This window comes from Hippoglossus stenolepis, chromosome 2 (assembly GCF_022539355.2).
Source record: "Hippoglossus stenolepis isolate QCI-W04-F060 chromosome 2, HSTE1.2, whole genome shotgun sequence".
NCBI classification, from domain to species: Eukaryota; Metazoa; Chordata; class Actinopteri; order Pleuronectiformes; family Pleuronectidae; genus Hippoglossus; species Hippoglossus stenolepis.
The window spans coordinates 19,201,674-19,212,001 of NC_061484.1; the positions used below are offsets into that span (position 1 = coordinate 19,201,674).

The window sequence follows — 10,328 nt, forward strand, 5'->3', positions numbered from 1 at the left end:
CTTTTACTTTTGGAATGGATTTCCCTTTAAGGAGACAAGACAAATACAAGCTGGCCAAGAAATAGTTCCAAGCAAAGTTGCATCGTCTTTTAAATGTCGTTGCTCTCCTACTGTAATTATTTTATGTTGGTTGGACCAATAGCAGGTAAGTTCTGAAATACTTTATAATATTTATTTTGTCAAATGTTTGGACACATGAGACATTTTCCAAACATTGTTTGTTATTTTAGACAAAGAGAAACCAGGCTAACCTTTCGAAAGATAAAGATAGAAAGATAGAAGAACGATGAATTAGTTTGAACTCCTCAATAAATAAAACTTCTTTAACAAAACTGGCGTCAGTCGAGCCAGAGGGTGGCAGCAAAGTCTACAACACTGCTGCCAACACCAGACAACTGATATGTGCTTGTTCTTTCAGGGATTTGGCCGAAGCCGCTCCCTGAGCCTGCCCAGGCGACTGAATTCGATGCCCTCGCCCAGACTTCTGTCGCCAGGAACCCAGGGGTCATTTCTACCTGCACAGAGGCAAATGTCCTTTCAGGAAAGTGCCTATAAGCCACTGTCACCGTGGGAGGCAGCATCCAAGAGCCCCATTGGTGCTGTGGACGAGGCGTTTCTGTTCCAGAGCCTGCCGTCATCTGTTGCCTCTAATGTCAAAGCTGCAGGGCAACGCATGTCTCTGCCAGAGCCTCCAGATGAGTGGAAGCGCAGGGTGTCTCTTGATCCTGCAGCTGTCAGTAGGAGTCATTATCATGCGGCCCCTGGTTTCCAGGCCCCATCTCTGAGCAGGACATTTTCACCTGAGAAAGCAGCCTTCTATGGGCCTCCCTTCAGACCTGCCCAGCCTCTCAGGCCTGCCAACATTGGATACATGGGACAAGGCCCCGGTCCAACAAAGTACTCTCCCCTCTATACTGCAGCCCCAAGAAGTTAATTCTAGTGAGAAAAAGTCAGATATATGAGAGAAAAAGAACTTGGAGGTGCATGTAGATTAACATAGAAGGTACAGAGTGGAGAGAATCATGCAGCATATTGAGCGGAGAAGACAAAAATAGATCTGCCGCAGACAAATGGAATTTAGGCCCTATTTGATCAATGGTTTTCGAAAATAAGGTTGATATTGAAATGTGTTTCTGAAAATGTATTTATGTACATTTTCTATGTTTGTTTTCTGGAGTTGATGTTGAAGGTTGTTACTCTCATGGTACGAGTGATCACTCACTGTAGAGCTTGTGTTGCTGATGAGACATAATCCTGCTGAGCACTGACAACAGACTTGATTTGGGACAGAAATAGACCATTAGAGACAGATTGTCAATAGGATGATATGAAGCATGTGTCATGTGAGGTAAAGTCAATGTGTTGTAGTCGAGAAATGAAGTGTTTGCTCACTGAAGTGGCTGGTAATCGTGACAGTGTTGGTCTTAAATATATAGTGAGAAATGAGGCACTTTAAGAAATGTCATGTGTGAGTTTTTCATTCCTTTACCTTTAGCTTTAAAACTAAATGGGATCACTTTTTCAGGTTGATGTTGCTTGATTGTTTCACATCTGAATATGTCATTTAATGATCGTCATAAACATTGTTGCTCATCTTGTTTTAATCTGTTATAACGACTGTTGCCGTGGCAATAATAACATATTGTAAAGGAGTGAACATTTTATTTAGCAAGGACAAACCTTCTCTATGTTCTACATTGTGAGGAAACAGGAAAGCAGTGAACCTTCTCTGAACCTGAAGTGTTCTCTTCACTCTGGAGAAATACAAATGTGATGGGTAGTTAAAAGTAGAGAGAAGCTTTTGCCATTATTATGTAAGATTTTAAAGTTAAACGTTGCATGCACACATTCATGTAATATGCCACCTTTGATTGTACACAGTGTGTTTTTAAAGTATCTCTGAGTGTCAAGGTTAAAAAAATAGAAATGTCTTTTTTTTATTCAGCAATTATGAATTAGAGTGTTGCGCTGGGTTTTGACAATTTCCTTGAGTAAAATGTTCCTTTTGCACCTTTTAAACACAAAGTCAAAAATTAAAAAACATGAAAATGCTTTACGTCTTTATGTTGTTTTTTAATCCTATGCTATGAGTATATAAGGGTCATTTTTGTGTAGATAGTTTTTGATCCGTTCTCTGATCATATATCGTACATTCCTTCCTTTACAAAAGAGCATTGTATGTTCACTTAATATAAGAACATCTGTAAATAATACTGATTCTAAAAAAGAATAAGACTGCATAAGGACTATATGGACTATTTCAATTTTGGGCCAATTTATTTCCAAGCAGATTCAATGTACAGTAAATCTGAGGTGGGACAATGTGTTTAGTTGCCAGGATAATGACCTTGACGTTGCTTTATAAAAAATCTTTTTGGCTGACCACTGTCTCAGCCACACGGCCCTTTAACCATCCCCAGTCATCTGTATTTCATTATCTAACATTATCATAATCACACATAATGACAGTGACACGATCCAGAAGGAGGAGAGGCATTAACCACCTCCCTAACTTGAAGGCTCGGCGCCCCAGAGGTTACATCAACCAGCTGAGGAGTGTTGACTGGGAAGATTTAACACAAGGAGAGCCACACGTCTCAGGAGTGAAGCCTCCAAACGACATCAGCGGACATGTGTGTGTGTTGTCCATCCTCCCCTCTCCTCTCCTCTCTGTCGCCGTCCCTGCCCCGTGGTGTTAGAGAGTGGTTATGAGTGTTTGGCAGGTTAAATTTAGCCTATTGATGTAAGCTGCATTCCATTCACAACAGACAGGGACACACACTCACAGTTTGGCTTTAGTGTGCGGGACTGTGAAGATCAGGGAAGATCAAACTACCAACTGTAGGTTGACCCCTGAGTCTCCGTGTCTCCCCTTCAAGGATACAGGTTACGCAGTAGGGACGCCATCACAGGTATGGACGAGCCTCGACACGGTGTATTTTGTGAATATGCTGTGTATTTAAATTTGATTGATGTTAGAACATTGTCACTGCTGCATTGCGATAAATGACATTTGGCTGCATCTAACTAGCATTTGTATTTTCTGTAAATTAGAGTCATCGCTTTCCTATGGAAATGTGACATTTGAGAGACTATCAGTTAATTAGAAGTATTTTTAATCTTCAGAATTATAAAGCTTTGGTTGATTTTGCTGGGAAATTATTTTAAAATCGTCAGGAACAATTGAGTTACTGAACATTTAAAAAAATTTAAATGTATATTTATCATGTTTTACATTTGAAAAGAAAGGGCACATTAAATATATACAAAGTTATTATGTTAATTATGTTTTGCACTTTTTATCGCAGGACATTTGTTGCTCGATACAAAAGTTGGACACAATATTCACCTTGACCTTTACACAGGTCATGAATCTGGTTACAATATTAACGGCAGATGTCATCGACAGTCGTTCACATTCTGAAAAAATTCGGTCTAGTGGCAAAGCCAGATTTAGAATTACATGTGTGCCACCAATCCAAATACAATGGGAGCGTCAGGATTATGCAACATACTGTAATCTGTTAAAAATTACATCTACGGAGATTATTACAACATGAAAAACGCTGGTATCGCAGATTTTTTTAACCGGTTACCTTCCAGATCATTTTCCAATTCCAGTGCATGTGGATAGAAAGCGGGAGGTTGACTTTGAAGAGTAAACTAAAAAAAAACGGGTTCAGCTTATATGTTATGTAACAGAGACGATTAGAGGAATAAATATGTCTAATCAAGTGTAAGTCTCTGTGTATCCTGAGTGTCTCATTCTGTCCTTGTCAATCTTTCAATATTGCCCCATTTCATGTTGACAATAATACAGGATTACCGATTCAAGGTTTTTATTTCTCTGACAGCTGGTGAGAGACGACCTTACACTTGCTCTCACCAAACTGTGTGTTTAGCTTGAAGCCCTGTCGGCCGATGGGCACTGATGTTCTGTGGGGGTCACTAGTGTTGGGGAGTAAAGCTCCTTCTGTATGACTTGGGCAGAACGACTACATCCTGTGTCCTGTATGTGTTTCCAGTCCTCCGGACCTCTGCCAACCGCAATGTCACAATTCTGCACGATGCCAGCTGGAGAGAGGAAGAAGTGTGCAGCAGCTATTTGCCGAGAGGTCCATGGTACCAATGGTATGACACCATGGAGCCGAGGCTCTGCGGACAAACACACTGCTGCAAGAGAACATCCACTCTGACCTGGGCTCAAAATGTCAGGGCTACACTCCAGCACTTGCCATAAATAAGCTAATGGGGGTGATTTACTATATGGTGAAAATCCTTTGTCGTTGTCCATTTCTAAAGTCTATTTGTAGGTGGGTGGGAGACGGGGGGCACTGTGTAGCTGTTTGGATAATGTGAAGGTTCGTGACAGCTGGGGCACATTCCGTCACTATTGGTGGGCGAGGGAGCACAACACACATCCAAGTCTTATTCTCCACTACAATGATTACTCATTTTCCATGACAGAACTTAGAACGTGCAAAAATGTTTAATTCAGTAACACCTTTGACGTCAGTAATGGACCCTCCCTTAAACCTGATGACAGAACTGTATCAGGGGATATTTCTATTCATATTGTCCATCCTGCACTTTCCAGCTCTAACTCCAGGACTGGATTAACCCAGCAGGGGGCCCAGGGGGTGAAGATGAACCCTTCCTAAGTTAGCTTAATAATACACTAGCCTTTTTGAGAATATAGGTATTATATAAGCATTACATCAACGTATAAGGTAAACTAGATTTTTTGCTGCTACAAACCTTATCAAATTACCGTGATCACCAGGGCCTATTGGGACTCATGAGACAGTTTGACTAGCAAACATCAACCCAATAACTTAAAAGCAAGTTAGAAAAATGTGGATTTTCTTTTGTGATCCTTTCATAGGTAAATTAGATTTTGGAAATGTTAGCTCAACATTGTATAACATTGCAAGCACAAGTAATTTTTTTTGTTGTTGAGCAGGGGACACCATAGATCTGGGGAAGAAGCTGAGCACTCCTAAAGACATCATGTTGGAGGAGCTGTCATTGCTTTCCAACAGAGGCTCTCGTCTTTTTAAGATGCGCGGGAGGAGATCCGACAAATACACATTTGAAAGCATCCAAAATGAGGCAAACACACAACTAAATGTAAGTCACCTTGTGTGTCTGTGTCACTCATTTCATTCATTTACAATGACGGGATTTAGTGTAAGCTTCATTTCAATGGCCTTGCACAATATTGACATTCACCACAGTTGTCTGTGTGTGACTCACTTGGTAAATTCATCAGCAAATATGCTCTTGAAAAAAAAAGTGTCAGAAAACATTGATGATAAAAGAGACATGTGCCTCGTGCCTCCAAATCTTCTGGAGAGGCTGCTCGGGCACTTTGCTAAGGGGCAGCTCCCACTTTATCAGTGTCAGATGATGTGTGTGTATGAGTGTGTGTGTGTGTGTGTGTGTGTGTGTGTGTGTGTGTGTGTGTGTGTGTGTGTGTGTGTGTGTGTGTGTGTGTGTGTGTGTGTGTGTGTATCGCAGCTATCAGTGAGCCAACTCGGAATTATGTCGCACAATCTGTGTTTTATCTGAATCTGAAGACATACTGTCTCTGCTCTGTTTTTGCAGAATGATATTTTACTGGCCAACACACACACTGTGGAAATTAAAGTGGACGCACCCGACCATGAAGGAAGTGCTGGTAATGCAGAAGAATCAAAATCAGGTAATAAGGCTGCTGAGTATGTGACTATTGCGATATAAAAACAAATAAATGAAGATGAATGTGCTAACATTGGCAATTAGAATTATGTCATTGAAAATCATTGGTATAACTTCTTCCACCATCAAAGTGTTCAGCACGATGCTAAATGTATGCCACCAGGCTTCACAGTCAACTGATTATGTAAGAAAACATCATAACAATGACAACTGGTGAAAGCTGGACTTATCTCCTGCTATTTTGAGTGGCGAGACAACCTGAATCAGTTTAGAAGCTTTATTTTTTTCCCCTTCTATTTGAATAGCAGACAGAGCTCGGTGCTCATTCTAAAATGTGTCTGCGGGGTGTCATCTCATATTGACACTTTATATGATGAGTGCACACTTCAGCAATGTGCTATTTTAAGGCCTCACATCGTAATGATGGACAACTCAGTCCGCCTGTGTGAAGTGTTCTCTCTCTTCATAATCCACTCTAAAACCTTAGCCTAAAAAAAAACAAAGACAATAGGAAGCAGCTCTGTTTTGACCCCTGCCTTTTTAGAAGAATCCTCTGCTACAGGATCTCATACTGACGTTTCTCCTCTGGTGTACCTGTGTGTATTTTCGTTCTCTTCTTCCCAGAACCAGAAAAGTCAAACGTCACAGTCTTGCACAAGTGCTACCACTCTCCATGGGAGGAGGCAATCCTCAGTGACCCTGACCTTGCTGAGTCTCTCAAACTGGCAATGTCTGGACTGGACCCAAGATCAGAGCTTCCCGAATACAAATCCTTCAACCGGTGAGAAAATTGCCAATCGTTTTTATTTTTGTAAGACGGCAGAAGAACGAGCAGAATTGACACCTTGATCTCAATTGCAGGGTTGCCACTCCTTATGGTGGCTTCGACAAAGCTCCCAGAGGAATCACGTTCAAACTCCCGGAGATAGACCTGAGCCCGCTCAGATACCCAGAGCTCCAGGAGCCGGGGATGAAGCGGCCCACCTTCAACAGGACAGCCCAGGGTTGGATAACCGAGGGCATCCATCTGATCATACCCACCATTACCCTGGAGCCCGTCCAAGTCCCAGAGTCCGATGATCTGTAGATGATTTTACGTAACCTGGCTGTAGTATTGTAGCCTCGGCCTGCCATGACAACTTAACACTGAATTAGTAGCACAGTTGCAAACCCTCACAGTGATTTTGCATTGAAATCATAAAATGTAGACAAAGATGGACGACATGATCGCTACCCAAAAGTCTAGTTTGCTACCCTGTGGCTGATTGCATTATAAGTCATAAATCCTGCCTCATCCATGTTAGTGAGTGGGACATGGGCAAAACTACAAAGTCAAAGTCAAATCAAATAAATGGTTACAATTGTTTCTGTTGTTTTAGGCAGTTTATCACCACATTGGTGTGTATTCAAGTGTTCATTGTATTAGTTAATATGGTTGATTGCAGTGATCATATCCAGGATATTTTGTGTTCATTTCTGGACAGTGGGAGGAAGTAGAGACACGTCGTCCATCTTTATATGGTGTTGTGCTTTTATTTCTCAGTTGACCAGTATGTTTTTGATGTCCACTACAAAAACCGTCTCCAAAGAAAATCATGTAAATAGCAAAATGAATGTGCTATACATAATTCAAGAAATTCAATGATTCCACCGATACTGAAAACACCACTGTAAATTTGTATCAATTTTCAAATGAGAACATTAATATGTAATGTAAATAAAGAATGCAAACTTATTTATTGATGGCACACAATTAAAACTGGAACATGCAGTAAGATATTTTGTGTTTTTTTAATATATTTCATTTTATAAGAACATATATATATATAAAGTGCCTGTGAGAGACAGCTGGGAAACAGCAGGGAGGAGATCTGGCCAGATTGAATTCAAGGCCAGTGGGGACACATATCCCATGACTTTCATTCAAAACCTTGCAGTCTAAAGTATTTGCATACCATCCACACAGAATGGTATCCACAGACTGACATGAGTAACCCACCAATTCAGATGTGCAATTGATTGTATTTTTTCAGCTGTTTCAATGCTATTTCAAAACAATATGTCAATTTTTATGCTTATGAATGAATTTAGACAGGCTGAGTTTTTCTCACCCACTCAACATTGGCTATTGGATGCATTTCGATATATTTATGAGAATGTGTAGGGATTTTAAAGTTGCAGCATCCAAAACTGGCCTCAATTCAGTTTGATCCAGAGAAAACCACTTCAAAACTACTATATTTACTCTGACTGGCCTCATATCCACTGACTTTGGTCGTAACTTGAAGAGTTTTATGAAGTGCATCTATTTGAGGCTTTTCAGGAAGGTTGAAAAAGAAAAGAAAACAGACACAAGAAACAAGCTCCAAAAATAACTTTAAGAACAAATGAGCTTGACAGCACATCTCAGCTGTAGAGCACTGAGCAGGAGAAACACTTTTATAAATACCAAGCAAGGACTCTTCATGTGTCCCAAGAGAGGTTTCAGTGCAACTGCTAGAGCCAAGCCAGGATTAGAGAAATGCCAAATATACAAATACACAGTATTTATAGATGTGTGTCCATCTCATGGTCTACACATGTTCCACCCTTTTTCCACAGTATATACCACTTGTATATATAGAATATACAAATATACAGTATTAGAACCTGTATGAGAATTACAGTAATGCCTGATTTTAACTGTCAGCAACATGACGAGAAAATAACAGAGCCCTAATGGTATCATGTCTTTCAGGCACAGTTACAGTAGGGCTGCAAACAAAAAATGTTCCCTCTACCAAGCGGGTTCTGTTTTTGCCCAGTCCATTTGGTTGGTTGGTTGGTTGATTAGTTGGTTGGTTGGTTGGTTGGTTGGTTGGTTGGTTGGTTGGTTGGTTGGTTGGTTGGTTGGTTGGTTGGTTGGTTGGTTGGTTGGTTGGTTATTTGGTTGGTTGGTTGGTTATTGGTTGGTTGGTTGGTTTGTTGGTTGGTTGGTTGGTTGGTTATTTGGTTGGTTGGTTGGTTGGTTGGTTAGTTGGTTGGTTGGTTATTTGGTTGGTTTGGTTGGTTGGTTAGTTGGTTGGTTGGTTGGTTGGTTGGTTGGTTGGTTGCTGGTTGGTTGGTTAATAAGTTGGTTTTGTTGTGGTTGTTGTTGGATATTTGGTTATTATACGGAAAAAATGAACTTTTCGGCCATTGCAGTGGGATGTGCTCCATTGCAATTCTAGTTTCCATTATTGATTGAATATGTAGATTATTTTCTCAATAATTGATTCATTGAACATTTGAAAATATTGAGAAATTAATTTAATAATTTCCCCCGAGAGGAAGGTGATGTCTAGCTTTATTGTATTGATGCAAAACCCAAATATTTAGTTTGGAAAAAATCATCACACTGGAGAAGCTGGAAATGTTAAATGTTTGGAATTTCAGTTTAAAAACGTAACATATGCCCTTAATTTGATTAGCATTTTCATTTCCAGTTCATTTGTATTTTGTTTCCAATCAAGTAATAAATTCATCAGCATCACTGAAATAACTTCCTCCAACTTCCTACATAAAAGTGCCTGTTTATAGTTCCCAGATTTCATTCTTGGACTCAAAATCAATGAGAACCAAATCAGTGTAACATCTAATGAAGAGTGTTTCACTATGTTATTCACAGGCTGGCCCACACACTGTGGACAGACACAACAACACTGTAAACCATCCACAAGGCTCCACTGCACGTGCTGTATTTACATGTGTGAACAGGAACAGCTGATACACACTTGGCATGAAGCGAGGTGATGGTAAACATTGTGTTTACTGCATCAACAAAACACTCATTTGGAATATGACTCTGGAAATCTAACATTTTGTTTTGAAACGTGTTGGCTATAATGCAAACATGTCACCAGTTCTCTTTGCCAGGATGAAACAGATCTACTAAAACTTGAGTGGGGGGGGGGGGAACTGAGAGAGATGCACTAATTAGTGAGAGTCATTTTTTGCTGACGCTGACTCTCATGCACCATCAGCCTCTTTTAGTCCTGTCTACTCTTAAACCCTGCAGGCTTTCTCCTGCCAGGCCCTCCATCTGCCTGCATCTCTGTCCTGTTCACTGCAGCAGAGTCAGAGAAATGGAAACAGTAAATATGTTCAAATATCACATTTGGTGCTGTCATGTATATATTAAGTGTTATGTGCATTAGGGAGATAAAAAACAACACCAATAATTATTGCAATATAATTTTCATCTGTAACAATATAAGGAAAGTTCAATGTATATGAATATATTGCTTTTGCATGAATTGATCTATGTCAGATTTTTATCAAGTGTTTGTTGAATTTAAAACCACAACCTTCACTCAGGAGCAAAAAAAAAACTGTCTTTAAACCTTAAAAGAAATAGTACAAGGAATATATGTGAGTGAAAAAAGGAAGTATTTACTAGAAAATGGGGGAAATGGATAAGGAGATAAAGACATCAGCTCTATCAATATAAAATATGAGTACAAATTCAAGATAAAGGTGAATTACACTGTAAAATGTTAAAATGTAAACCCACTGTGCAGTTGCATTTTCTCTGTTATTTTTGCATCTTCCTTCTCTCTTTTTGTTTGTTTGTTATGAATATAAGCATAAAAGCAATGAAGAATGAAGTG

The 10,328-nt window shown here is 39.9% G+C and overlaps 1 protein-coding gene across 2 annotated transcripts; it reads left to right on the plus strand.

Annotated features, from left to right (window-relative positions):
• The first annotated feature begins 2,650 nt into the window (after positions 1-2,650).
• myoz2b (myozenin 2b) lies at positions 2,651-7,475 on the plus strand. 2 transcript variants are annotated; one of them, XM_035183247.2, is made up of 6 exons: positions 2,651-2,912; positions 3,991-4,131; positions 4,964-5,130; positions 5,608-5,704; positions 6,325-6,481; positions 6,562-7,475. In XM_035183247.2, exons 2-6 carry the CDS (start codon positions 4,014-4,016, stop codon positions 6,785-6,787), a joined length of 765 nt encoding a protein of 254 aa, XP_035039138.1. In that variant the 5' UTR covers positions 2,651-2,912; positions 3,991-4,013; the 3' UTR covers positions 6,788-7,475. The 2 variants fall into 2 exon arrangements, with proteins under 2 accessions (XP_035039138.1, XP_035039149.1); XM_035183258.2 differs by having other exon boundaries at positions 2,664-2,912; positions 4,026-4,131.
• The last annotated feature ends 2,853 nt before the right edge of the window (positions 7,476-10,328 follow it).

Bases quoted from the DNA above. Each gene is read 5' to 3' on its own strand.
- myoz2b (XM_035183247.2), top strand. From the start codon at position 4,014: ATGTGTTTCCAGTCCTCCGGACCTCTGCCAACCGCAATGTCACAATTC. The intron at 4,132-4,963 runs GTATGACACCAT...GTTGTTGAGCAG, and splicing joins AGAGGTCCATGGTACCAATG to GGGACACCATAGATCTGGGG. The intron at 5,705-6,324 runs GTAATAAGGCTG...TCTTCTTCCCAG, and splicing joins TGCAGAAGAATCAAAATCAG to AACCAGAAAAGTCAAACGTC.